This window comes from Manacus candei, unplaced genomic scaffold (assembly GCF_025592945.1).
Source record: "Manacus candei isolate 608988 ecotype Guabito, Panama unplaced genomic scaffold, ASM2559294v1 h1tg000015l, whole genome shotgun sequence".
Classification (NCBI taxonomy): Eukaryota; Metazoa; Chordata; class Aves; order Passeriformes; family Pipridae; genus Manacus; species Manacus candei.
Window position 1 is genome coordinate 12,391,144 of NW_026138063.1, and position 26,310 is coordinate 12,417,453.

General features: G+C 53.6%; 1 protein-coding gene across 50 annotated transcripts in view; it reads left to right on the forward strand.

Moving 5' to 3' along the window:
• The window catches only part of LOC127468700 (IgGFc-binding protein-like), a 59,915-nt gene that overhangs the window by 7,113 nt on the left and 26,492 nt on the right, over positions 1–26,310 (forward strand). The window contains exons 10-63 of one of the 50 annotated variants that reach the window (XM_051782098.1): positions 241–839; positions 1,217–1,781; positions 2,394–2,593; positions 2,686–3,066; positions 3,603–3,889; positions 4,623–4,894; positions 6,146–6,250; positions 6,361–6,602; positions 6,697–6,980; positions 7,090–7,367; positions 7,664–8,262; positions 8,639–9,203; positions 9,355–9,554; positions 9,655–10,035; positions 10,390–10,676; positions 11,069–11,340; positions 11,575–11,658; positions 11,848–11,997; positions 12,606–12,862; positions 12,966–13,050; positions 13,479–13,571; positions 13,688–13,780; positions 13,897–13,989; positions 14,204–14,287; positions 14,477–14,626; positions 15,235–15,491; positions 15,595–15,679; positions 16,107–16,199; positions 16,316–16,408; positions 16,525–16,617; positions 16,832–16,915; positions 17,105–17,254; positions 17,865–18,121; positions 18,225–18,309; positions 18,737–18,829; positions 18,946–19,038; positions 19,280–19,336; positions 19,526–19,675; positions 20,286–20,542; positions 20,646–20,730; positions 21,158–21,250; positions 21,367–21,459; positions 21,674–21,757; positions 21,947–22,096; positions 22,707–22,963; positions 23,067–23,151; positions 23,579–23,671; positions 23,788–23,880; positions 24,095–24,178; positions 24,368–24,517; positions 25,128–25,384; positions 25,488–25,572; positions 26,000–26,092; positions 26,209–26,301. In XM_051782098.1, the coding sequence (XP_051638058.1) occupies positions 241–839; positions 1,217–1,781; positions 2,394–2,593; positions 2,686–3,066; positions 3,603–3,889; positions 4,623–4,894; positions 6,146–6,250; positions 6,361–6,602; positions 6,697–6,980; positions 7,090–7,367; positions 7,664–8,262; positions 8,639–9,203; positions 9,355–9,554; positions 9,655–10,035; positions 10,390–10,676; positions 11,069–11,340; positions 11,575–11,658; positions 11,848–11,997; positions 12,606–12,862; positions 12,966–13,050; positions 13,479–13,571; positions 13,688–13,780; positions 13,897–13,989; positions 14,204–14,287; positions 14,477–14,626; positions 15,235–15,491; positions 15,595–15,679; positions 16,107–16,199; positions 16,316–16,408; positions 16,525–16,617; positions 16,832–16,915; positions 17,105–17,254; positions 17,865–18,121; positions 18,225–18,309; positions 18,737–18,829; positions 18,946–19,038; positions 19,280–19,336; positions 19,526–19,675; positions 20,286–20,542; positions 20,646–20,730; positions 21,158–21,250; positions 21,367–21,459; positions 21,674–21,757; positions 21,947–22,096; positions 22,707–22,963; positions 23,067–23,151; positions 23,579–23,671; positions 23,788–23,880; positions 24,095–24,178; positions 24,368–24,517; positions 25,128–25,384; positions 25,488–25,572; positions 26,000–26,092; positions 26,209–26,301 (10,248 nt within the window). The remainder of the gene's footprint in view (positions 1–240; positions 840–1,216; positions 1,782–2,393; positions 2,594–2,685; positions 3,067–3,602; positions 3,890–4,622; positions 4,895–6,145; positions 6,251–6,360; positions 6,603–6,696; positions 6,981–7,089; positions 7,368–7,663; positions 8,263–8,638; positions 9,204–9,354; positions 9,555–9,654; positions 10,036–10,389; positions 10,677–11,068; positions 11,341–11,574; positions 11,659–11,847; positions 11,998–12,605; positions 12,863–12,965; positions 13,051–13,478; positions 13,572–13,687; positions 13,781–13,896; positions 13,990–14,203; positions 14,288–14,476; positions 14,627–15,234; positions 15,492–15,594; positions 15,680–16,106; positions 16,200–16,315; positions 16,409–16,524; positions 16,618–16,831; positions 16,916–17,104; positions 17,255–17,864; positions 18,122–18,224; positions 18,310–18,736; positions 18,830–18,945; positions 19,039–19,279; positions 19,337–19,525; positions 19,676–20,285; positions 20,543–20,645; positions 20,731–21,157; positions 21,251–21,366; positions 21,460–21,673; positions 21,758–21,946; positions 22,097–22,706; positions 22,964–23,066; positions 23,152–23,578; positions 23,672–23,787; positions 23,881–24,094; positions 24,179–24,367; positions 24,518–25,127; positions 25,385–25,487; positions 25,573–25,999; positions 26,093–26,208; positions 26,302–26,310) is intronic. The other 49 variants (XM_051782101.1, XM_051782100.1, XM_051782099.1 and 46 more) reach the window with 49 other exon arrangements.

Genomic DNA, 26,310 nt, shown 5'->3' on the forward strand with positions numbered 1-26,310 from the left:
GGAAAGAGTGAGGCAGAGAAATATTCTCACTGTGAGCTGAGGGGATTTACAGGGAGTTGTCTGTATTAGAGGCACCATCACATTTGCTGTTTCATTTGATTGGGTAGGACTGAGAACACACATGGAGCCAAGCAGACCAGAGGGAAAACAGAGACCGTTACTTTTTCAAAGGGGAAAATACCTCAAAAGAAGTGTTGAGTTATGTTCTGCAAGTAATTGCCACATCTTCTGTTTCTGCAGCGATCACCTGTCCGGCCAACAGTCACTATGAGCCCTGTGCTGCTGCCTGCCCTGCCACCTGTGTTGACCCAATGGCTCCAGTCACCTGCAGCCTGCCATGCGTGGAGGGCTGTGTGTGTGACAGTGGGTACCTGCTCTACCACGACCGATGTGTGCCCAGCCAGCAGTGTGGGTGTTGGCACAACGGGCAGCACTACCCGGTGGGCTCCGAGTTCTGGACGGACAACAGCTGCTCCTCCAAGTGCACGTGTCCTGCACGGGGAAGCAAAGTCCAGTGTTTCGAAGCCTCATGCCCTGGGGGCCAGTACTGCGGGGTGCAGGGTGGGAAACCCGTGTGCCTCGAGCACTCCTACAGCATCTGTCACGTCCACGGGGACCCTCACTACAACACCTTTGACAAGGTGACACACAACTTCATGGGCAACTGCACCTACACCCTGGCCAAAGTGTGCTCCAACACCACCTCCCTGCCCTACTTCAATGTGGAGGCCAAGAACGAGCATCGTGGCAACAGCAGGGTGTCCTACGTGCGCGAAGTGCTGGTTGAGGTGTACGGACAGCGCATTGCCATCCTCAAGCAGGAGACGAGCCAAGTGCTGGTAGGCAGCGGGGCTGGCACGGGCGTGGTGTGGGTGCAAGGCAGGGCTGGCTGTTCTTGGCGGGTCCTGGCATGTACCAGCTGTCTCCATTGTTCCAGGCCTGGGAGGGTTTCCCTGAAACCACTGGGTTCCTTTGTTTTTCCCTTCCAGAGGGGTTGGAGGAGGAAGGGGCAACCAAGGAATGTGCTCTGTGTTGAGCAGAGGCCCCTGCAGAGCGCAGGACCCAGACACGACTCTGTGGGCCCCAGGGGTGTGGGGTGTGAGGGTATCCCAGGCAGCTGTTTGCTGTGCCTGGCCTGGCAGCTGCTTTCCCCAGGCAGGAGACCCCGGGGAGGCCAGGGACAAGTCCAGGGCCCATGGTGCTGTGTCTGCCCTAGGTGAACGGCGTGCGCCAGACCCTGCCAGTGAGGGCAGCGGGAGGTGCGATCACGGTGAGCAAGAGCGGCCGCTACATCGTCCTGGAGACAGACTTCAGCCTCACAGTGTCCTACGACACTGACCACTCAGTGGAGGTGAAGGTGCCCACCACCTACTTCAACCTGACCTGTGGCATGTGTGGGAACTTCAACAACCGGAGAGACGACGAATACATGATGCCCAATGGGCAGCAAGCCGCAGACTCCAATGCACTGGGGGAGAGCTGGCAGGTCCCAGACAGTGACCCCTCTTGCGGTGTCCCCGTCCCCTCCCCACCCTGCAGTGCAGAGGAGGAGGTGCTCTACAAGTCGGACCGCTTCTGTGGCATACTGACCAGCACGCCCAGCTCTTTTGAGACGTGCCACAGCGTGATCAACCCCCAGAGCTACTTTGACACCTGCCTGTACGACCTTTGTGCCCTGAATGGTGGCCAGGAGTTTCTGTGTGCTGCTCTGGAGGCCTACGCTGACGCGTGCCAGGCAGCCGGTGTGACTCTTCTGCCCTGGAGGAATGCTACCTTCTGCCGTGAGTTTCCATAGTGAAATGAGTCTTTCAATAGCTTTGTTGTTGTCTTAAGAGGTTGATTTTTGCCAATAATTGACACAGCTTAAGTATCTTAAATTCTTCACATAATTACAACAAAATACTGAGAAATAAAGTTCTGCAAAAGTCTTGCCATTATTGTTTTCTGCCAGAGAACAGAGGCGATTTTTGTTCAATATCTCAAGAATCTTTATCAAACCAGTAAGCAGTATGCCTCTGTTAATGTGAAATCACATCTGAGTTCTAGATGATGTTTTGCCTTGAATCAGCTTGCTAATTTCCAGGCTACATCTAATCAATTTAGCAATCCCTATACTCATGGAAATGTATCGTCTGTGTACAAGATCTGGTGTAGAGAGGCAAAGTTTTATTTGGATTTGGAGATACTTAATATGCAGGATATATTGTTAGACATTCATGTTTTTTTTTTCCATGTGGAATATTTACTATATTACTTTCTGATATTGAATAGGAGCAGAACTTCAGGCTTCAAAAAACTTGTACAGTTGTCATTAGGGCAAAACAATCACATTACTGAATAGTGGTTTCCTGTGAGTTGTGATTGTTAATTCAGTGCCTTTTATTGTTTCTCAGCTGTTGCATGCCCTCCCAACAGTCATTACAACCCATGCACCAGTGCTTGTCCAGCAACCTGCACTGATCCTCTTGCATCTAAGAACTGCAGCAAACCTTGTGTAGAAGGATGTGAATGCAACAATGGTTTTGTCATCAGCGGGGGACAGTGTGTGTCCATGAGCAACTGTGGCTGCCTTCAGAATGACAAATATTATGAGGTTTGTTCTGGCACATATTCCTGGGGCTCGTTTCACAGTTCAACATTACCATTAACTCTTCTAATTTGTATTTATTTGAATTTCTCTAACAGAAAGGAGAATCTTTTTGGCAACCAGACTGTGTAGGCCAATGTGTATGTGCTGGAAATGGGACTGTAGTTTGCAATTCAGACACGTGTGAAGTAAGTGAAGTTTGCAAGGTACAGAATGGACTCTTGGGATGTTACCCATTGAATCCCAGTACCTGCCACATTTTTGGGGACCCACATTATATAACCTTTGATGGAAGACTGTACCATTTCCAAGGAGACTGCAATTATACTGTTGTTGAGAGATGCACAAATTCTTCTGAAAAGTTCTCAGTGACTACCAGAAATGAACATAGAGGAAACCCGAACTGGACAACCTTGAACTCAGTTTCTGTCACACTGGAAAACCTTCACATTGTTTTGAAGAAAAATAGAGAGACCTATGTAAGTGTTCTACTTTTAGCATAAACAGTCCATCACTATGCACTTTACATTTCTGCCCAAAAGAACTGAATCAGCCCTCTCTGATTTATTCACCTCCAAGAATGCACATGCTAAAAGTCACAGAATTTTTTTTTCCCAAAAAGGCAGAAATCAGCATAGCGTCTTTTTGTCTATTCAGATATTTTCTAAATGAGCTTGTAGGATGAAACAGCTTCATCCATGACTTCATCTATAATAGAAAACTTTTACTGGACTAAGTCTCAAAGATTTAGCTTTAAATTAACTATTCCAAGTATTGCTTTGTGTGTAGTTGTGACAGCACAAAGCTAAACTTGTGCTACAAGGCACTATTCAAGGTAGAAAATAAGTGTATACTGCTTTAGTCTCTGCTTAACCTCAAAATTCTGTTATCTCCATTGTTCACTAGAATAAGGCTGACTCGGTGGCGAAAACTATAGTGCTGGCAGTGCAGACCTCCCCTTTGTTCCTGGGAGCTTTATTGACTTACCTGGTTTTGTGGGTTTTGTTTTCCTTAGGTGGATGGAGTTCAGGTTAAACTTCCTGTGGATTTGAACCATGGAGCCAGAGTAGCCGTAAAAGGACGCTACGTGGTCGTTGATACCTCTCTAGGGATCCAGGTTAAGTTTGATGGTGACCAGGAGCTTTTCATTCTGGTTGATGAAAGTCTCAAAGGACAGCTGTGTGGTCTTTGTGGAACATTCAATGACAACCAACTAGATGACTTTTTAAACCCGGATAAAGTCCTAGAACAGGATCCAAATAAATTTGGTGACAGCTGGATAGTGAAGGATGACAACAGGACGTAAGTATCAGATGATACTTTAGGAAACAGCAAAGTGCCTGAAACATAAATCATGGAGTTATAGGCCTAATATACATCGCTTACATTCCATAATAACCCTTCTTTGATATTACTGGTTTGCTATTGTTTTCACCTTTGAATGACTCCAGTTTTCAACAGAAAATATTGACATTTTAAAATCACCCTTCAGAGCTTTTCCACATGAGCTTTATAGATTTTACTTGAGATTGGGCTCCTTTTTATGCATATAACTTGAATTTTTCCTTACTTTCTTATCCTAAAATGTCTCCTTTATATTCCTCCATCTTGCTATAAGAAGTCTAAATAAATCTTAGATTCAGATCGCAAGATAACTGCACCTTGCTTAACATAGGCAAGGGGCATTTATCTGTCTATTAATGCTTTCACATACAAATTACTGCCCTTACTATATGCAATAAGGAATTAAAATTATCTTGCTTGTGTTGGATAGCTAATTTGTTGGTTTCTTCTGGACTTCATTTTATGGATAGACAGCCATACATCACAAATTCACTATTATATTCTTAATGGGGTATTATGAGTTAAGTTGTAATATTTCTCACTTTTGGGTTTGGCACACTAAAGATGACTATACACAGGAAATCTGCAGAATTTGGCATAGGATTCTATTGTAGTTGAGATATGCCTTGCAGGATATAACAAAATACAAAGATTTATTCTCTAACCACTCTGCTGTGTACTTTCCGTGCAGGTGTAATGCAGTTTCAGTTGTGCCACCTGCTTGTGACACAGCAAAAGAGAAAGAATATGAAGAACTCTGCAAAATTGTTTTGCAAAATAGCGGATCTTTTCAGGCCTGCCATTGGCACATTCCCCCACAGCTGTACTTCGAGAGCTGTGTCTATGATCTGTGTGCCACAGAGGGGGATTCTGACCAGTTCTGCAAGATTTTAGAGGCATATGCTGCTGCCTGTGAACTTGGAGGTGTAAATCTGGGTGAATGGAGGAAAGATACCATCTGCGGTAAGTCATTAGGTCATTTAGCAAATAACCATCCAATTAAGTCCTTATACTACCAATATTAATTCAAATGCCTGAGGAGTTGAACAGAACTTCAGAAATGGGGATTCAATTAAACACAGGAAGCTTTCAAATGCTTAGCATCTCTGTAAATTTGGCTTCTAATCTAAGCTTCTAATGGGCTTCCTGTATTTGCTTTAGAACATGATGTCTGAACACTTTTGACCCAAGACTATTTATCAAAACTGGGTTGGGAGAGACAACATACACTGTCAGCTAAGTGCTCAGCCAGGGACAATTGAACATTTGTCTAACAAATCACAACTTTGGCTTTAATAAAATATTTTATCTTTTTGAGAAGTGTTAGCATATCACTTACCCAAACTATCTACAGCTCCAAATTTTCACCAAGCATAAAAAAGGGCTTTAAAACTAATAAAAAGAATCCTGCAGCTTGAGACCCATGCAGCCTTAGGTCCTTCTTATCTAGGCAGATGAGTTAACACAGAGGTACGGCTAGAGGCACGAAATTCATAGAATGGTAGAACAGTTTGGATTGGAAGGGACCTTTAAAGGTCATCTAGTTCAACCTCCCTGCAACAAGCAGGGATGTCTCCAACTAGACAAGGTTACTCAAAATCCAACCTGACCATGAATATTTCCACTGTTTCACCATCCTCATTGTAAAAAATTTCTTCCTTGTATCTTTAAATTGCTTTTTCTAGAACCTCCAGAGGTGATTACCAAAGCGAGCAGAAATGACAGCATAAGTATGAGGCTATTACACGAAAAACCATTCTGTAGTCTCTTTCCAATTCCAAAACAATAGTTCTTATACCAGTTTATGAGCAGTAAAAAGAAATGTCAGACAATTCTCATTATGAAGTCTAGATTTCCACCTAAAAAGGATTTTGAGAGCCAACTGAATACTACTATGCCAAATAGGACATCTTTGAGCAATTTGCAATGACAAAGGATTGTGACTGACACAGTGTAAAAATATAGGATCTTAATGCATTATGATGACAACTGAGGAAGGGATTTGTAAAAAACCACACATTCTCAGACACTTAAAATTTCATGTTTTATAGTCAATTTTTCAGTACTGCTTACTTCTACTCATTTCATTATAACATCTTCAAATGTTTCATGAATACGTGTTCATTAGACCTAGAAGAGCATTGTCAGAACAATTGTCAGAACATAAGCTGGTCAAGGAGGATTCATTTCTTTATATCATTCTCTCTTTTGTAGAAATGACTCCAACCACACCAGGCACCACCATCACCCCACCTTCAGAAGAGACACCCACGTCAACACCCACGTCAACACCCACATCAACACCCATGCCAGGCACAGGTGAGTACAGACCAGTTATGGGTCAGATGCTCTTTGAGCATGGTGATCTGGGGAGAAGAGGCAGCAGGAGGTGCTCAACTAAACTTGCCCTCTGGTCTTTCCACTGTCAGGGACCTGTGTGGTGGAAGGAGACCCTCACTACCACACATTTGACAAGCAACTCCACAACTTCATGGGCACCTGCACCTACACCCTCTCCAAGCTGTGTGAGAGCAACAGCTCCCTGCCCTACTTCAACGTGGAAGCAGCCAACGAGCACAGGGGGAGCAACACTCGTGTGTCCTACGTCCGATACGTGGATGTCGATGTGGCTGACCAGCGGATAAGGCTGGGGCAGGGTGGAGTGGTGACGGTAAGCCCCAGGGGAGAGCCTGTGGGGCTGTGCAAGAGGAAAGAGCTGTGCCAAATGGGTTGCTTCAATCCTGTCTTGCTTCCTGTCCCTCCAGGTGAATGGAGTGGCAGAGATCCTGCCTTGCAGCCCATCCGCAGGTGTGCAGGTCTTGTCCAGTGGGTTCTACACTATGGTCATGACAGACTTTGGCTTGAGAGTGAAGTTTGATGGGGTCCATCGGGTGGAGGTGACACTTCCAAGCACCTTTGGGCAGAAGGTTTGTGGCATGTGTGGGAACTACAACGGGATGGCAGCAGATGACTTCCTGAACCCGGAAGGGATGCTGGAGCCAGACTCTACCAGCCTGGGCAACAGCTGGGAGGTGTCCAAAAACAGCAGGTGGGTGTGCCTCCCCAGCAGGTCTGGGGACACGTCAGGCAAGGGGAGGAGGAGGCACCAGGAGAAGCCCACAGATGACCCAGGGGCCCTTCTCCCTGTCTTTCCACAGCTGCTCAGCCGGATCACTCCCCACCCCAGCCTGCAATGACACGGACAAGGAGGTGATCGCCAGCAGCCCCTTCTGTGGGCTCCTCATTGACACCAGTGGCCCCTTTCAGATCTGCCACGCTGTGCTGAGCCCCAGCAGTTACTTTGAGACCTGCTCCTATGACCTGTGTGAGCTGGGACTGGACCAGGAGACCCTGTGCAAGAGCTTGCAGTCCTATGTGGATGCCTGTCAGGCCCTTGGGGTCCAGATACCCGTGTGGAGGAACACAACCTTCTGCCGTAAGTCCACACGTGGTACCACAGATCGTTACTCTCACGAAAACGCAGGACAGGAAGGAAAGAGTGAGGCAGAGAAATATTCTCACTGTGAGCTGAGGGGATTTACAGGGAGTTGTCTGTATTAGAGGCACCATCACATTTGCTGTTTCATTTGATTGGGTAGGACTGAGAACACACATGGAGCCAAGCAGACCAGAGGGAAAACAGAGACCGTTACTTTTTCAAAGGGGAAAATACCTCAAAAGAAGTGTTGAGTTATGTTCTGCAAGTAATTGCCACATCTTCTGTTTCTGCAGCGATCACCTGTCCGGCCAACAGTCACTATGAGCCCTGTGCTGCTGCCTGCCCTGCCACCTGTTTTGACCCAATGGCTCCAGTCACCTGCAGCCTGCCATGCGTGGAGGGCTGTGTGTGTGACAGTGGGTACCTGCTCTACCACGACCGATGTGTGCCCAGCCAGCAGTGTGGGTGTTGGCACAACGGGCAGCACTACCCGGTGGGCTCCGAGTTCTGGACGGACAACAGCTGCTCCTCCAAGTGCACGTGTCCTGCACGGGGAAGCAAAGTCCAGTGTTTCGAAGCCTCATGCCCTGGGGGCCAGTACTGCGGGGTGCAGGGTGGGAAACCCGTGTGCCTCGAACACTCCTACGGCATCTGTCACGTCCACGGGGACCCTCACTACAACACCTTTGACAAGGTGACGCACAACTTCATGGGCAACTGCACCTACACCCTGGCCAAAGTGTGCTCCAACACCACCTCCCTGCCCTACTTCAATGTGGAGGCCAAGAACGAACATCGCGGCAACAGCAGGGTGTCCTACGTGCGCGAAGTGCTGGTTGAGGTGTACGGACAGCGCATTGCCATCCTCAAGCAGGAGACGAGCCAAGTGCTGGTAGGCAGTGGGGCTGGCACGGGCGTGGTGTGGGTGCAAGGCAGGGCTGGCTGTTCTTGGCGGGACCTGGCATGTACCAGCTGTCTCCATTGTTCCAGGCCTGGGGGGTTCCCCTGAAGCCACTGGGTTCCTTTGTTTTTCCCTCCCAGAAGGGTTGGAGGAGGAAGAGTCAACCAAGGAATGTGTTCTGTGTTGAGCAGAGGCCCCTGCAGAGCGCAGGACCCAGACACGACTCTGTGGGCCCCAGGGGTGTGGGGTGTGAGGGTATCCCAGGCAGCTGTTTGCCGTGCCTGGCCTGGCAGCTGCTTTCCCCAGGCAGGAGAGCCCGGGGAGGCCAGGGACAAGTCCAGGGCCCATGGTGCTGTGTCTGCCCTAGGTGAACGGCGTGCGCCAGACCCTGCCGGTGAGGGCAGCGGGAGGTGCGATCACGGTGAGCAAGAGCGGCCGCTACATTGTCCTGGAGACAGACTTCAGCCTCACAGTGTCCTACGACACTGACCACTCAGTGGAGGTGAAGGTGCCCACCACCTACTTCAACCTGACCTGTGGCATGTGCGGGAACTTCAACAACCGGAGAGACGACGAATACATGATGCCCAATGGGCAGCAAGCCGCAGACTCCAATGCGCTGGGGGAGAGCTGGCAGGTCCCAGACAGTGACCCCTCTTGCGGTGTCCCCGTCCCCTCCCCACCCTGCAGTGCAGAGGAGGAGGAGCTCTACAAGTCGGACCGCTTCTGTGGCATACTGACCAGCACGCCCAGCTCTTTTGAGACCTGCCACAGTGTGATCAACCCCCAGAGCTACTTTGACACCTGCCTCTATGACCTTTGTGCCCTGAATGGTGGCCAGGAGTTTCTGTGTGCTGCTCTGGAGGCCTATGCTGACGCATGCCAGGCAGCCGGCGTGACTCTTCTGCCCTGGAGGAATGCTACCTTCTGCCGTGAGTACCTGTCTTGCCCTTGCCAGAAGGGAAATGTGCCGCTCCCCTTGCCCAGAACCTCTGGCCAAAGACAGTCTTTGGCCTTCCCCCTCCCAGAAGGCCTTCCTTGCTTGAAGTCTTGCTGGTCCTAATTGTCCCCTTCCCATTGCAGCCCTGAAGTGTCCTTCCAACAGCTCCTATGACCCTTGCATGACCGGCTGTCCTGCCACCTGTGTTGACCGACAAGCCCCACAGAACTGCTCCAAGCCCTGCGTGGAGGGCTGTGCGTGTACCTCTGGCTTCCTCCTCAGCGGAGACACCTGCGTGCCTGAGGCCCAGTGTGGCTGCCTCTTTGAGGACAACTACTACAGCGTGAGTGAAAGCCCTGCCCTGGTTTGCACCCCTCCCAGGGACTCCTTTCCCTCAGTTTTCCTGCGTCCTACACTGACGTTTGGCGTTTCCCTTCCTGCAGGAAGGCGAGTACTTCGTGAATGAGAATTGCACTCGCCGGTGCTGGTGTGAAGCCAACAGCCAGATGGTTTGCTCTGCCTTGTCCTGTGGCGAGGAGGAGGTCTGCAAGATCCAGAACGGCCAGAGGGGCTGTTACCCAGCCAGCACTGCACTCTGCCACATCTACGGTGACCCGCATTACAGCACCTTCGATGGGAAGCTTCACCACTTCCAGGGCTCCTGCAACTACACCGTTGTGACAGGCTGTGACAACTCCTCCATCGGGTTCAGTGTCACCACCCGCAACGAACATCGTGGCAGCCAGAGCTGGACAGCTCTGAACTCTGTGGCACTGTCCCTGGAAGGCCTCCACGTTGCACTGCGCGAGCGCAAGGCCGTCTACGTAAGCCCCTCACTTTTACACCTGGGAACCACAGATGCACTAAGCACCCCTAAATACCACTCTGTCCCCAGGGAGAGCTTGCTATTCCCTCAGCCTGCTGTGCGCTCGCAGAAGAGCCTGGCGAGGCTCTGAGTGAGGCAGATGTGGCTGCTCGTGCAGCCGCAGATTTTGGGCTGGTTTCCTGACTTTTGGCTGGGCCGTATGTAGGGCTGCTGGTGTCCTCGTAGGCCTGGGCAGGGTTTCTCATGCCATCAGTGCTTCCGACTCACTGGGCCCTGGCACCACCCCAGTGAGGAACAGGGACCTCTCAGCAGAGGGCACCTCTTTATGCTTCCCTCTTTCCCCCTACTCCAGGTCAACGGTGCTCTGGTCTCCCTGCCTGCTTCTCCTGCCCCCGGTGTGACCATTTCCCTGAGCGGCTCCTACGTGCATGTTTCCACCAAGCTGGGTCTGCAGCTGCAGTTCAACGGGGACCACGAGCTCCTCGTGAAGGTGTCTGAGAAGCACAAGGGCAAGCTCTGTGGGCTGTGTGGGACGTACACTGGGAGCCAGCAGGACGACTTCACGCGCCCCGATGGAGTTGTCGTGCCCGACTTCAATGACTTTGGAGCCAGCTGGATGGTGCCGGATGATGAGTGGCCGTGAGTCCCTGATCTATCTTGCAGATGAAGGACAAGAGGGAGTTTGGGAGAGGGGAGCTATGAGGGCCATCAGGAGGAAGGGTTGGTGATGGCAGGCATGGGCCAAGGGAGAAGAGGCAGTTTCTTGACCTCTGGGAGGGTGGTCCAGGGCCTGGGCATGACACTTTTCCCAAGTTGTTGGGATCGCAACAGCCTGAGGCATTTTCTTCTGTCCACCTGATTCCAGGGGTGGGACTGGTGACTGTGGGCCATGCATTCCACCCTTGCAAGCGATGCCGTTGGTGCCTGTCTTAGGGGGGGATCTGGGCTCCGGAAGCTGAGGTTTTGTCTGGGGAGGAGGTGAGGAAATGGTGTGGCTGCGGTGAGCTCAGGGCTGTCTGTCTGCTGTGTAGGTGTGACCTAGCCATCGGCCCGCCTGTGTCCTGCTCCCCTACCGAGGAGGAGGCAGCTAACAAGCAGTGTTCAATCCTCACGCATCTGGGTGGCCCGTTCCAGCCATGCCATGCAGTTCTGCCACCCCAGACCTACTTTGAGAGCTGTGTCTATGACCAGTGTGCCACGGGCAACAGCACGGAGCAGCTCTGCAATGACCTGGGGGCCTATGCCACAGCCTGTACGGAGGCAGGGGTTGCCCTGGGAGACTGGAGTGCTGGCACTGTCTGTGGTAAGTCTTCTGTCCATCTCCTTTGATTTCCCTGACTCTTTCCCTGATTCAAGGAATGGGGCAGCTGTGCTGGAGGTTTCCCCACCTGTCACCTCACTGGCCTGGTGTGCGTCCTACAGTTCTTTTGCCATGGTGCGGTGGTGTTTGGGAAGGGTGCAACATCCCCATTTGGGAACAAATCCCCTTACAAAACACACCTTCTCCACCTCTGGTTCACTCTCTTTCATTCATCAGCTCCTACCCCCTCGCCCCCCTTGCCAGACACTACAACACGGCCTCCACATACAACAACCTCACCGGCACCTGGGACAAGCACAGGTACGGTTGTCTCCCATCCATGTTTTTTACTGGCTGTGCTAAGCCTTTCCCCTTGGCTGGCCACCCTCACCTGGCCACGGGCATACCATGGGTGTGTATGTGGCTGTACGTGAGCACTGTGTGACAGTGGGAAAAGGTGGCCCCGCCTTCACTCTACAACCTCTGCTTTCCTTTCTGCACCACGTCCAGCTCCCCCGACAGACTGCAATTTCACCTGCACATTCGACAAGGACTTCTGTGGCTGGGTGCAGGCAGACTACAGCAGCATTGACTGGATAAGGAACAGAGGCCCAACGCCCACACCAAATACCGGCCCCTCCTCTGACCACACAACTGGAGGTAGGAACAGCAATCAGGGCACACGCTGGGGAGTGTCCCTGGGAAGATACCCCTAAACTTCTGCTAACAGCAAACACAGGCCACATCTTTCCTGGTCTTGATCCAGAGAAATTTAAAGCAGAGTCTCCCAGAGCCAGAGGCTTCCTTTGGGAAGATTTCCAGCCCTGGAAATCAGTCCGTGGTAGCCGCAGGGCAGGCCAGGGCCTGCCACGTGGGGGAGAAAGTAATGCAGAGCTTGATGAGCCGTTTGTCTCTGGGGAACAGGAACGGGTCTGTCTCTGTTAGACAGAGAGGCTGGCCTCTCCAAACAACAAGGTGAGGACTGAGTCTCCGAAGCTGCAGAGCCGCACAAGGGCTCTGGCAATGCTTTGGAGGTGGTGCCGTTGCCCAGGCCAAGACATGCAGCTGCCGTGGCCCAGAGAGCACCTTTGTAGGGGCGCTCGGGTCCAGGAGGCTTGTGGCTCGTGAAGGCCCTGTGTTTGCTCCCCACTCCTTTTGCCTGCCTGAAACTGCAGCTTCGGCCCTCCCAGGACTGGGCTTGGGTTGTCCCTGGCTGCTTTGTCTAGATTTGATGTGTGTGTGACAGTGTGGCTCATGCTTGGTTTCAGATGGCTACTACATCTACCTGCGAGGGACTGATGATGCTCTCTCCGGGTTTGTGGCTGTCCTGGTCGGTCCGGTGTGCAGCTGGGAAGGAACCCACTGCTTCCGCTTCTGGTACCACATGTACGGAAACTCTGAAATGGCCCTGCGGGTGTACGTGGCAAAGGACTCTGAGCAAGTGGAGGTGTGGAATCAAGAAGGGAACCATGGGGACACGTGGCACTTGGGAGAGGTGACGGTGCACATCACAGGAAATACGCAGGTAAGGGCACAGGCTCTCACTGCCACCTAAGAGGAACCGTCCTTTCTAACGGCGCTTCACACGTGCGGCCCGAGCTAATGCTGGGAACAATTCCTTCCCTTAGATTTTGCTGGAGGGACAGTGGGGCGAAGACGCCCGGAGCAACGTAGCATTGGATGACCTGTCCATTGAAAAGGGATCCTGTGCAGGTACAAGGCTTGGCTTGGGAAAGGGCAGCTTGAGACATGTCACCAACTGAGCTGGCAGGCTGTGCTAGAGGAGGGAGCACAGGCTGTCTCTGCGGTGCCCTGTAGGGCACTGATGCCTCCTGTGCCCAAGCCGGCTTTCTCCTGGGAGACTGGAGCACTGGCAATGGCTGGTTTAGTTCATGTGTTACAAGGCCCACAGACAGGACATTGACCATGGGACTGAAGTGCCTTACTTGCTTTTGTCACCCAGCTGTGCTGCTGGCTGGGCCCTTGGGTGGGAGGGTTCTTCCTGAGATGACACGCTTCACTGTCTCTTCTGGGCATGCCTGGTAATGGAGTTGGGTGCTTCAGAAGGGTGAAGGACGCAGCTGCCTGCAAGAAAACCCCCCATGCTGGTGCACATCTCCTCTAACTGTCCCTTCTGCTAGGTTCATCAACAGCAACACCCACGATCCCACAACCAGGCACTACAATGCAGACAACACCAAGACTACCAACAGCACCACCGGGGACGACCTCAGGTACTGCCCTGGGTCTCTTGACTCAGAATGCTGGGTTTTTTGGGAAGGGTGGACAAGCTGCATGCAACAAAACGCCCATGCTGACACTGCCCATTTCTTCCTCTGTCTCTTCATAGGTCCACTTCCTCCTAGACCCTCAACCCCACTGCCTAACATCACGACGCAGACAACACCAAGACCACCAACAGCACCACCAGGGACGACCTCAGGTACTGCCCTGGGTCTCTTGAGTCAGAATGCTGGGTTTTTCAGGAAGGGTGGACAAGCTGCATGCAACAAAACGCCCATGCTGACACTGCCCATTTCTTCCTCTGTCTCTTCATAGGTCCACTTCCTCCTAGACCCTCAACCCCACTGCCTAACATCACGACGCAGACAACACCAAGACCACCAACAGCACCACCGGGGACGTCCTCAGGTACTGCTATTGTTGGTAGCACCTCACTGGCCTGGTGTGCCAGGCCTCGGGTGAAGAGACTCTTTGGGACCGGGACACTGCGGAATCCCTGTCCTACAGTTCTTTTGCCATGGTGCGGTGGTGTTTGGGAAGGGTGCAACATCCCCATTTGGGAACAAATCCCCTTACAAAACACACCTTCTCCACCTCTGGTTCACTCTCTTTCATTCATCAGCTCCTACCCCCTCGCCCCCCTTGCCAGACACTACAACACGGCCTCCACATACAACAACCTCACCGGCACCTGGGACAAGCACAGGTACGGTTGTCTCCCATCCATGTTTTTTACTGGCTGTGCTAAGCCTTTCCCCTTGGCTGGCCACCCTCACCTGGCCACGGGCATACCATGGGTGTGTATGTGGCTGTACGTGAGCACTGTGTGACAGTGGGAAAAGGTGGCCCCACCTTCACTCTACAACCTCTGCTTTCCTTTCTGCACCACGTCCAGCTCCGCCAACAGACTGCAATTTCACCTGCACATTCGACAAGGACTTCTGTGGCTGGGTGCAGGCAGACTACAGCAGCATTGACTGGATAAGGAACAGAGGCCCAACGCCCACACCAAATACCGGCCCCTCCTCTGACCACACAACTGGAGGTAGGAACAGCAATCAGGACACACGCTGGGGAGTGTCCCTGGGAAGATACCCCTAAACTTCTGCTAACAGCAAACACAGGCCACATCTTTCCTGGTCTTGATCCAGAGAAATTTAAAGCAGAGTCTCCCAGAGCCGGAGGCTTCCTTTGGGAAGATTTCCAGCCCTGGAAATCAGTCCGTGGTAGCCGCAGGGCAGGCCAGGGCCTGCCACATGGGGGAGAAAGTAATGCAGAGCTTGATGAGCCGTTTGTCTCTGGGGAACAGGAACAGGTCTGTCTCTCTGTTAGACAGAGAGGCTGGATTCTCCAAACAAGGTGAGGACTGAGTCTCCGAAGCTGCAGAGCCGCACAAGGGCTCTGGCAATGCTTTGGAGGTGGTGCCGTTGCCCAGGCCAAGACATGCAGCTGCCGTGGCCCAGAGAGCACCTTTGTAGGGGCGCTCGGGTCCAGGGAGGCTTGTGGCTCGTGAAGGCCCTGTGTTTGCTCCCCACTCCTTTTGCCTGCCTGAAACTGCAGCTTCGGCCCTCCCAGGACTGGGCTTGGGTTTTCCCTGGCTGCTTTGTCTAGATTTGATGTGTGTGTGACAGTGTGGCCCATGCTTGGTTTCAGACGGCTACTACATCTACCTGCAAGGGACTGATGATGCTCTCTCCGGGTTTGTGGCTGTCCTGGTCGGTCCGGTGTGCAGTTGGGAAGGAACCCACTGCTTCCGCTTCTGGTACCACATGTACGGAAACTCTGAAATGGCCCTGCGGGTGTACGTGGCAAAGGACTCTGAGCAAGTGGAGGTGTGGAATCAAGAAGGGAACCATGGGGACACGTGGCACTTGGGAGAGGTGACGGTGCACATCACAGGAAATACGCAGGTAAGGGCACAGGCTCTCACTGCCACCTAAGAGGAACCGTCCTTTCTAACGGCGCTTCACACGTGCGGCCCGAGCTAATGCTGGGAACAATTCCTTCCCTTAGATTTTGCTGGAGGGACAGTGGGGCGAAGACGCCCGGAGCAACGTAGCATTGGATGACCTGTCCATTGAAAAGGGATCCTGTGCAGGTACAAGGCTTGGCTTGGGAAAGGGCAGCTTGAGACATGTCACCAACTGAGCTGGCAGGCTGTGCTAGAGGCAGGAGCACAGGCTGTCTCTGCGGTGCCCTGTAGGGCACTGATGCCTCCTGTGCCCAAGCCGGCTTTCTCCTGGGAGACTGGAGCACTGGCAATGGCTGGTTTAGTTCATGTGTTACAAGGCCCACAGACAGGACATTGACCATGGGACTGAAGTGCCTTACTTGCTTTTGTCACCCAGCTGTGCTGCTGGCTGGGCCCTTGGGTGGGAGGGTTCTTCCTGAGATGACACGCTTCACTGTCTCTTCTGGGCATGCCTGGTAATGGAGTTGGGTGCTTCAGAAGGGTGAAGGACGCAGCTGCCTGCAAGAAAACTCCCATGCTGGTGCACATCTCCTCTAACTGTCCCTTCTGCTAGGTGCATCAACAGCAACACCCACGATCCCACAACCAGGCACTACAACGCAGACAACACCAAGACTACCAACAGCACCACCGGGGACGACCTCAGGTACTGCCCTGGGTCTCTTGACTCAGAATGCTGGGTTTTTTGGGAAGGGTGGACAAGCTGCATGCAACAAAACGCCCATGCTGACACTGCCCATTTCTTCCTCTGTCTCTTCATAGGTCCACTTCCTCCTAGACCCTCAACCCCACTGCCTAACATCACGACGCAGACAACACCAAGACCACCAACAGCACCACCAGGGACGACCTCAGGTACTGCCCTGGGTCTCTTGACTCAGAATGCTGGGTTTTTCAGGAAGGGTGGACAAGCTGCATGCAACAAAACGCCCATGCTGACACTGCCCATTTCTTCCTCTGTCTCTTCATAGGTCCACTTCCTCCTAGACCCTCAACCCCACTGCCTAACATCACAACGCAGACAACACCAAGACCACCAACAGCACCACCGGGGACGTCCTCAGGTACTGCTATTGTTGGTAGCACCTCACTGGCCTGGTGTGCCAGGCCTCGGGTGAAGAGACTCTTTGGGACCGGGACACTGCGGAATCCCTGTCCTACAGTTCTTTTGCCATGGTGCGGTGGTGTTTGGGAAGGGTGCAACATCCCCATTTGGGAACAAATCCCCTTACAAAACACACCTTCTCCACCTCTGGTTCACTCTCTTTCATTCATCAGCTCCTACCCCCTCGCCCCCCTTGCCAGACACTACAACACGGCCTCCACATACAACAACCTCACCGGCACCTGGGACAAGCACAGGTACGGTTGTCTCCCATCCATGTTTTTTACTGGCTGTGCTAAGCCTTTCCCCTTGGCTGGCCACCCTCACCTGGCCACGGGCATACCATGGGTGTGTATGTGGCTGTACGTGAGCACTGTGTGACAGTGGGAAAAGGTGGTCCCACCTTCACTCTACAACCTCTGCTTTCCTTTCTGCACCACGTCCAGCTCCGCCAACAGACTGCAATTTCACCTGCACATTCGACAAGGACTTCTGTGGCTGGGTGCAGGCAGACTACAGCAGCATTGACTGGATAAGGAACAGAGACCCAACGCCCACACCAAATACCGGCCCCTCCTCTGACCACACAACTGGAGGTAGGAACAGCAATCAGGACACACGCTGGGGAGTGTCCCTGGGAAGATACCCCTAAACTTCTGCTAACAGCAAACACAGGCCACATCTTTCCTGGTCTTGATCCAGAGAAATTTAAAGCAGAGTCTCCCAGAGCCGGAGGCTTCCTTTGGGAAGATTTCCAGCCCTGGAAATCAGTCCGTGGTAGCCGCAGGGCAGGCCAGGGCCTGCCACATGGGGGAGAAAGTAATGCAGAGCTTGATGAGCCGTTTGTCTCTGGGGAACAGGAACGGGTCTGTCTCTCTGTTAGACAGAGAGGCTGGCCTCTCCAAACAACAAGGTGAGGACTGAGTCTCCGAAGCTGCAGAGCCGCACAAGGGCTCTGGCAATGCTTTGGAGGTGGTGCCGTTGCCCAGGCCAAGACATGCAGCTGCCGTGGCCCAGAGAGCACCTTTGTAGGGGCGCTCGGGTCCAGGAGGCTTGTGGCTCGTGAAGGCCCTGTGTTTGCTCCCCACTCCTTTTGCCTGCCTGAAACTGCAGCTTCGGCCCTCCCAGGACTGGGCTTGGGTTGTCCCTGGCTGCTTTGTCTAGATTTGATGTGTGTGTGACAGTGTGGCCCATGCTTGGTTTCAGACGGCTACTACATCTACCTGAGAGGGACTGATGATGCTCTCTCCGGGTTTGTGGCTGTCCTGGTCGGTCCGGTGTGCAGTTGGGAAGGAACCCACTGCTTCCGCTTCTGGTACCACATGTACGGAAACTCTGAAATGGCCCTGCGGGTGTACGTGGCAAAGGACTCTGAGCAAGTGGAGGTGTGGAATCAAGAAGGGAACCATGGGGACACGTGGCACTTGGGAGAGGTGACGGTGCACATCACAGGAAATACGCAGGTAAGGGCACAGGCTCTCACTGCCACCTAAGAGGAACCGTCCTTTCTAACGGCACTTCACACGTGCGGCCCGAGCTAATGCTGGGAACAATTCCTTCCCTTAGATTTTGCTGGAGGGACAGTGGGGCGAAGACGCCCGGAGCAACGTAGCATTGGATGACCTGTCCATTGAAAAGGGATCCTGTGCAGGTACAAGGCTTGGCTTGGGAAAGGGCAGCTTGAGACATGTCACCAACTGAGCTGGCAGGCTGTGCTAGAGGCAGGAGCACAGGCTGTCTCTGCGGTGCCCTGTAGGGCACTGATGCCTCCTGTGCCCAAGCCGGCTTTCTCCTGGGAGACTGGAGCACTGGCAATGGCTGGTTTAGTTCATGTGTTACAAGGCCCACAGACAGGACATTGACCATGGGACTGAAGTGTCTTACTTGCTTTTGTCACCCAGCTGTGCTGCTGGCTGGGCCCTTGGGTGGGAGGGTTCTTCCTGAGATGACACGCTTCACTGTCTCTTCTGGGCATGCCTGGTAATGGAGTTGGGTGCTTCAGAAGGGTGAAGGACGCAGCTGCCTGCAAGAAAACTCCCATGCTGGTGCACATCTCCTCTAACTGTCCCTTCTGCTAGGTGCATCAACAGCAACACCCACAATCCCACAACCAGGCACTACAACGCAGACAACACCAAGACTACCAACAGCACCACCGGGGACGACCTCAGGTACTGCCCTGGGTCTCTTGAGTCAGAATGCTGGGTTTTTTGGGAAGGGTGGACAAGCTGCATGCAACAAAACGCCCATGCTGACACTGCCCATTTCTTCCTCTGTCTCTTCATAGGTCCACTTCCTCCTAGACCCTCAACCCCACTGCCTAACATCACGACGCAGACAACACCAAGACCACCAACAGCACCACCGGGGACGTCCTCAGGTACTGCTATTGTTGGTAGCACCTCACTGGCCTGGTGTGCCAGGCCTCGGGTGAAGAGACTCTTTGGGACGGGGACACTGTGGAATCCCTGTCCTACAGTTCTTTTGCCATGGTGCGGTGGTGTTTGGGAAGGGTGCAACATCCCCATTTGGGAACAAATCCCCTTACAAAACACACCTTCTCCACCTCTGGTTCACTCTCTTTCATTCATCAGCTCCTACACCCTCGCCCCCCTTGCCAGACACTACAACACGGCCTCCACATACAACAACCTCACCGGCACCTGGGACAAGCACAGGTACGGTTGTCTCCCATCCATGTTTTTTACTGGCTGTGCTAAGCCTTTCCCCTCGGCTGGCCACCCTCACCTGGCCACGGGCATACCATGGGTGTGTATGTGGCTGTACGTGAGCACTGTGTGACAGTGGGAAAAGGTGGCCCCGCCTTCACTCTACAACCTCTGCTTTCCTTTCTGCACCACGTCCAGCTCCGCCAACAGACTGCAATTTCACCTGCACATTCGACAAGGACTTCTGTGGCTGGGTGCAGGCAGACTACAGCAGCATTGACTGGATAAGGAACAGAGGCCCAACGCCCACACCAAATACCGGCCCCTCCTCTGACCACACAACTGGAGGTAGGAACAGCAATCAGGACACACGCTGGGGAGTGTCCCTGGGAAGATACCCCTAAACTTCTGCTAACAGCAAACACAGGCCACATCTTTCCTGGTCTTGATCCAGAGAAATTTAAAGCAGAGTCTCCCAGAGCCGGAGGCTTCCTTTGGGAAGATTTCCAGCCCTGGAAATCAGTCCGTGGTAGCCGCAGGGCAGGCCAGGGCCTGCCACATGGGGGAGAAAGTAATGCAGAGCTTGATGAGCCGTTTGTCTCTGGGGAACAGGAACGGGTCTGTCTCTCTGTTAGACAGAGAGGCTGGCCTCTCCAAACAACAAGGTGAGGACTGAGTCTCCGAAGCTGCAGAGCCGCACAAGGGCTCTGGCAATGCTTTGGAGGTGGTGCCGTTGCCCAGGCCAAGACATGCAGCTGCCGTGGCCCAGAGAGCACCTTTGTAGGGGCGCTCGGGTCCAGGAGGCTTGTGGCTCGTGAAGGCCCTGTGTTTGCTCCCCACTCCTTTTGCCTGCCTGAAACTGCAGCTTCGGCCCTCCCAGGACTCGGCTTGGGTTGTCCCTGACTGCTTTGTCTAGATTTGATGTGTGTGTGACAGTGTGGCCCATGCTTGGTTTCAGACGGCTACTACATCTACCTGAGAGGGACTGATGATGCTCTCTCCGGGTTTGTGGCTGTCCTGGTCGGTCCGGTGTGCAGTTGGGAAGGAACCCACTGCTTCCGCTTCTGGTACCACATGTACGGAAACTCTGAAATGGCCCTGCGGGTGTACGTGGCAAAGGACTCTGAGCAAGTGGAGGTGTGGAATCAAGAAGGGAACCATGGGGACACGTGGCACTTGGGAGAGGTGACGGTGCACATCACAGGAAATACGCAGGTAAGGGCACAGGCTCTCACTGCCACCTAAGAGGAACCGTCCTTTCTAACGGCACTTCACACGTGCGGCCCGAGCTAATGCTGGGAACAATTCCTTCCCTTAGATTTTGCTGGAGGGACAGTGGGGCGAAGACGCCCGGAGCAACGTAGCATTGGATGACCTGTCCATTGAAAAGGGATCCTGTGCAGGTACAAGGCTTGGCTTGGGAAAGGGCAGCTTGAGACATGTCACCAACTGAGCTGGCAGGCTGTGCTAGAGGCAGGAGCACAGGCTGTCTCTGCGGTGCCCTGTAGGGCACTGATGCCTCCTGTGCCCAAGCCGGCTTTCTCCTGGGAGACTGGAGCACTGGCAATGGCTGGTTTAGTTCATGTGTTACAAGGCCCACAGACAGGACATTGACCATGGGACTGAAGTGTCTTACTTGCTTTTGTCACCCAGCTGTGCTGCTGGCTGGGCCCTTGGGTGGGAGGGTTCTTCCTGAGATGACACGCTTCACTGTCTCTTCTGGGCATGCCTGGTAATGGAGTTGGGTGCTTCAGAAGGGTGAAGGACGCAGCTGCCTGCAAGAAAACTCCCATGCTGGTGCACATCTCCTCTAACTGTCCCTTCTGCTAGGTGCATCAACAGCAACACCCACAATCCCACAACCAGGCACTACAACGCAGACAACACCAAGACTACCAACAGCACCACCGGGGACGACCTCAGGTACTGCCCTGGGTCTCTTGAGTCAGAATGCTGGGTTTTTTGGGAAGGGTGGACAAGCTGCATGCAACAAAACGCCCATGCTGACACTGCCCATTTCTTCCTCTGTCTCTTCATAGGTCCACTTCCTCCTAGACCCTCAACCCCACTGCCTAACATCACGACGCAGACAACACCAAGACCACCAACAGCACCACCGGGGACGTCCTCAGGTACTGCTATTGTTGGTAGCACCTCACTGGCCTGGTGTGCCAGGCCTCGGGTGAAGAGACTCTTTGGGACGGGGACACTGTGGAATCCCTGTCCTACAGTTCTTTTGCCATGGTGCGGTGGTGTTTGGGAAGGGTGCAACATCCCCATTTGGGAACAAATCCCCTTACAAAACACACCTTCTCCACCTCTGGTTCACTCTCTTTCATTCATCAGCTCCTACCCCCTCGCCCCCCTTGCCAGACACTACAACACGGCCTCCACATACAACAACCTCACCGGCACCTGGGACAAGCACAGGTACGGTTGTCTCCCATCCATGTTTTTTACTGGCTGTGCTAAGCCTTTCCCCTCGGCTGGCCACCCTCACCTGGCCACGGGCATACCATGGGTGTGTATGTGGCTGTACGTGAGCACTGTGTGACAGTGGGAAAAGGTGGCCCCGCCTTCACTCTACAACCTCTGCTTTCCTTTCTGCACCACGTCCAGCTCCGCCAACAGACTGCAATTTCACCTGCACATTCGACAAGGACTTCTGTGGCTGGGTGCAGGCAGACTACAGCAGCATTGACTGGATAAGGAACAGAGGCCCAACGCCCACACCAAATACCGGCCCCTCCTCTGACCACACAACTGGAGGTAGGAACAGCAATCAGGACACACGCTGGGGAGTGTCCCTGGGAAGATACCCCTAAACTTCTGCTAACAGCAAACACAGGCCACATCTTTCCTGGTCTTGATCCAGAGAAATTTAAAGCAGAGTCTCCCAGAGCCGGAGGCTTCCTTTGGGAAGATTTCCAGCCCTGGAAATCAGTCCGTGGTAGCCGCAGGGCAGGCCAGGGCCTGCCACATGGGGGAGAAAGTAATGCAGAGCTTGATGAGCCGTTTGTCTCTGGGGAACAGGAACGGGTCTGTCTCTCTGTTAGACAGAGAGGCTGGCCTCTCCAAACAACAAGGTGAGGACTGAGTCTCCGAAGCTGCAGAGCCGCACAAGGGCTCTGGCAATGCTTTGGAGGTGGTGCCGTTGCCCAGGCCAAGACATGCAGCTGCCGTGGCCCAGAGAGCACCTTTGTAGGGGCGCTCGGGTCCAGGAGGCTTGTGGCTCGTGAAGGCCCTGTGTTTGCTCCCCACTCCTTTTGCCTGCCTGAAACTGCAGCTTCGGCCCTCCCAGGACTGGGCTTGGGTTGTCCCTGGCTGCTTTGTCTAGATTTGATGTGTGTGTGACAGTGTGGCCCATGCTTGGTTTCAGACGGCTACTACATCTACCTGAGAGGGACTGATGATGCTCTCTCCGGGTTTGTGGCTGTCCTGGTCGGTCCGGTGTGCAGTTGGGAAGGAACCCACTGCTTCCGCTTCTGGTACCACATGTACGGAAACTCTGAAATGGCCCTGCGGGTGTACGTGGCAAAGGACTCTGAGCAAGTGGAGGTGTGGAATCAAGAAGGGAACCATGGGGACACGTGGCACTTGGGAGAGGTGACGGTGCACATCACAGGAAATACGCAGGTAAGGGCACAGGCTCTCACTGCCACCTAAGAGGAACCGTCCTTTCTAACGGCACTTCACACGTGCGGCCCGAGCTAATGCTGGGAACAATTCCTTCCCTTAGATTTTGCTGGAGGGACAGTGGGGCGAAGACGCCCGGAGCAACGTAGCATTGGATGACCTGTCCATTGAAAAGGGATCCTGTGCAGGTACAAGGCTTGGCTTGGGAAAGGGCAGCTTGAGACATGTCACCAACTGAGCTGGCAGGCTGTGCTAGAGGCAGGAGCACAGGCTGTCTCTGCGGTGCCCTGTAGGGCACTGATGCCTCCTGTGCCCAAGCCGGCTTTCTCCTGGGAGACTGGAGCACTGGCAATGGCTGGTTTAGTTCATGTGTTACAAGGCCCACAGACAGGACATTGACCATGGGACTGAAGTGTCTTACTTGCTTTTGTCACCCAGCTGTGCTGCTGGCTGGGCCCTTGGGTGGGAGGGTTCTTCCTGAGATGACACGCTTCACTGTCTCTTCTGGGCATGCCTGGTAATGGAGTTGGGTGCTTCAGAAGGGTGAAGGACGCAGCTGCCTGCAAGAAAACTCCCATGCTGGTGCACATCTCCTCTAACTGTCCCTTCTGCTAGGTGCATCAACAGCAACACCCACAATCCCACAACCAGGCACTACAACGCAGACAACACCAAGACTACCAACAGCACCACCGGGGACGACCTCAGGTACTGCCCTGGGTCTCTTGAGTCAGAATGCTGGGTTTTTTGGGAAGGGTGGACAAGCTGCATGCAACAAAACGCCCATGCTGACACTGCCCATTTCTTCCTCTGTCTCTTCATAGGTCCACTTCCTCCTAGACCCTCAACCCCACTGCCTAACATCACGACGCAGACAACACCAAGACCACCAACAGCACCACCGGGGACGTCCTCAGGTACTGCTATTGTTGGTAGCACCTCACTGGCCTGGTGTGCCAGGCCTCGGGTGAAGAGACTCTTTGGGACGGGGACACTGTGGAATCCCTGTCCTACAGTTCTTTTGCCATGGTGCGGTGGTGTTTGGGAAGGGTGCAACATCCCCATTTGGGAACAAATCCCCTTACAAAACACACCTTCTCCACCTCTGGTTCACTCTCTTTCATTCATCAGCTCCTACACCCTCGCCCCCCTTGCCAGACACTACAACACGGCCTCCACATACAACAACCTCACCGGCACCTGGGACAAGCACAGGTACGGTTGTCTCCCATCCATGTTTTTTACTGGCTGTGCTAAGCCTTTCCCCTCGGCTGGCCACCCTCACCTGGCCACGGGCATACCATGGGTGTGTATGTGGCTGTACGTGAGCACTGTGTGACAGTGGGAAAAGGTGGCCCCGCCTTCACTCTACAACCTCTGCTTTCCTTTCTGCACCACGTCCAGCTCCCCCAACAGACTGCAATTTCACCTGCACATTCGACAAGGACTTCTGTGGCTGGGTGCAGGCAGACTACAGCAGCATTGACTGGATAAGGAACAGAGGCCCAATGCCCACACCAAATACCGGCCCCTCCTCTGACCACACAACTGGAGGTAGGAACAGCAATCAGGACACACGCTGGGGAGTGTCCCTGGGAAGATACCCCTAAACTTCTGCTAACAGCAAACACAGGCCACATCTTTCCTGGTCTTGATCCAGAGAAATTTAAAGCAGAGTCTCCCAGAGCCGGAGGCTTCCTTTGGGAAGATTTCCAGCCCTGGAAATCAGTCCGTGGTAGCCGCAGGGCAGGCCAGGGCCTGCCACATGGGGGAGAAAGTAATGCAGAGCTTGATGAGCCGTTTGTCTCTGGGGAACAGGAACGGGTCTGTCTCTCTGTTAGACAGAGAGGCTGGCCTCTCCAAACAACAAGGTGAGGACTGAGTCTCCGAAGCTGCAGAGCCGCACAAGGGCTCTGGCAATGCTTTGGAGGTGGTGCCGTTGCCCAGGCCAAGACATGCAGCTGCCGTGGCCCAGAGAGCACCTTTGTAGGGGCGCTCGGGTCCAGGAGGCTTGTGGCTCGTGAAGGCCCTGTGTTTGCTCCCCACTCCTTTTGCCTGCCTGAAACTGCAGCTTCGGCCCTCCCAGGACTGGGCTTGGGTTGTCCCTGGCTGCTTTGTCTAGATTTGATGTGTGTGTGACAGTGTGGCCCATGCTTGGTTTCAGACGGCTACTACATCTACCTGCGAGGGACTGATGATGCTCTCTCCGGGTTTGTGGCTGTCCTGGTCGGTCCGGTGTGCAGCTGGGAAGGAACCCACTGCTTCCGCTTCTGGTACCACATGTACGGAAACTCTGAAATGGCCCTGCGGGTGTACGTGGCAAAGGACTCTGAGCAAGTGGAGGTGTGGAATCAAGAAGGGAACCATGGGGACACGTGGCACTTGGGAGAGGTGACGGTGCACATCACAGGAAATACGCAGGTAAGGGCACAGGCTCTCACTGCCACCTAAGAGGAACCGTCCTTTCTAACGGCGCTTCACACGTGCGACCAGAGCTAATGCTGGGAACAATTCCTTCCCTTAGATTTTGCTGGAGGGACAGTGGGGCGAAGACGCCCGGAGCAACGTAGCATTGGATGACCTGTCCATTGAAAAGGGATCCTGTGCAGGTACAAGGCTTGGCTTGGGAAAGGGCAGCTTGAGACATGTCACCAACTGAGCTGGCAGGCTGTGCTAGAGGAGGGAGCACAGGCTGTCTCTGCGGTGCCCTGTAGGGCACTGATGCCTCCTGTGCCCAAGCCGGCTTTCTCCTGGGAGACTGGAGCACTGGCAATGGCTGGTTTAGTTCATGTGTTACAAGGCCCACAGACAGGACATTGACCATGGGACTGAAGTGCCTTACTTGCTTTTGTCACCCAGCTGTGCTGCTGGCTGGGCACTTGGGTGGGAGGGTTCTTCCTGAGATGACACGCTTCACTGTCTCTTCTGGGCATGCCTGGTAATGGAGTTGGGTGCTTCAGAAGGGTGAAGGACGCAGCTGCCTGCAAGAAAACTCCCATGCTGGTGCACATCTCCTCTAACTGTCCCTTCTGCTAGGTGCATCAACAGCAACACCCACGATCCCACAGCCAGGCACTACAACGCAGACAACACCAAGATCACCAACAGCACCACCGGGGACGACCTCAGGTACTGCCCTGGGTCTCTTGACTCAGAATGCTGGGTTTTTCGGGAAGGGTGGACAAGCTGCATGCAACAAAACGCCCATGCTGACACTGCCCATTTCTTCCTCTGTCTCTTCATAGGTCCACTTCCTCCTAGACCCTCAACCCCACTGCCTAACATCACGACGCAGACAACACCAAGACCACCAACAGCACCACCAGGGACGTCCTCAGGTACTGCTA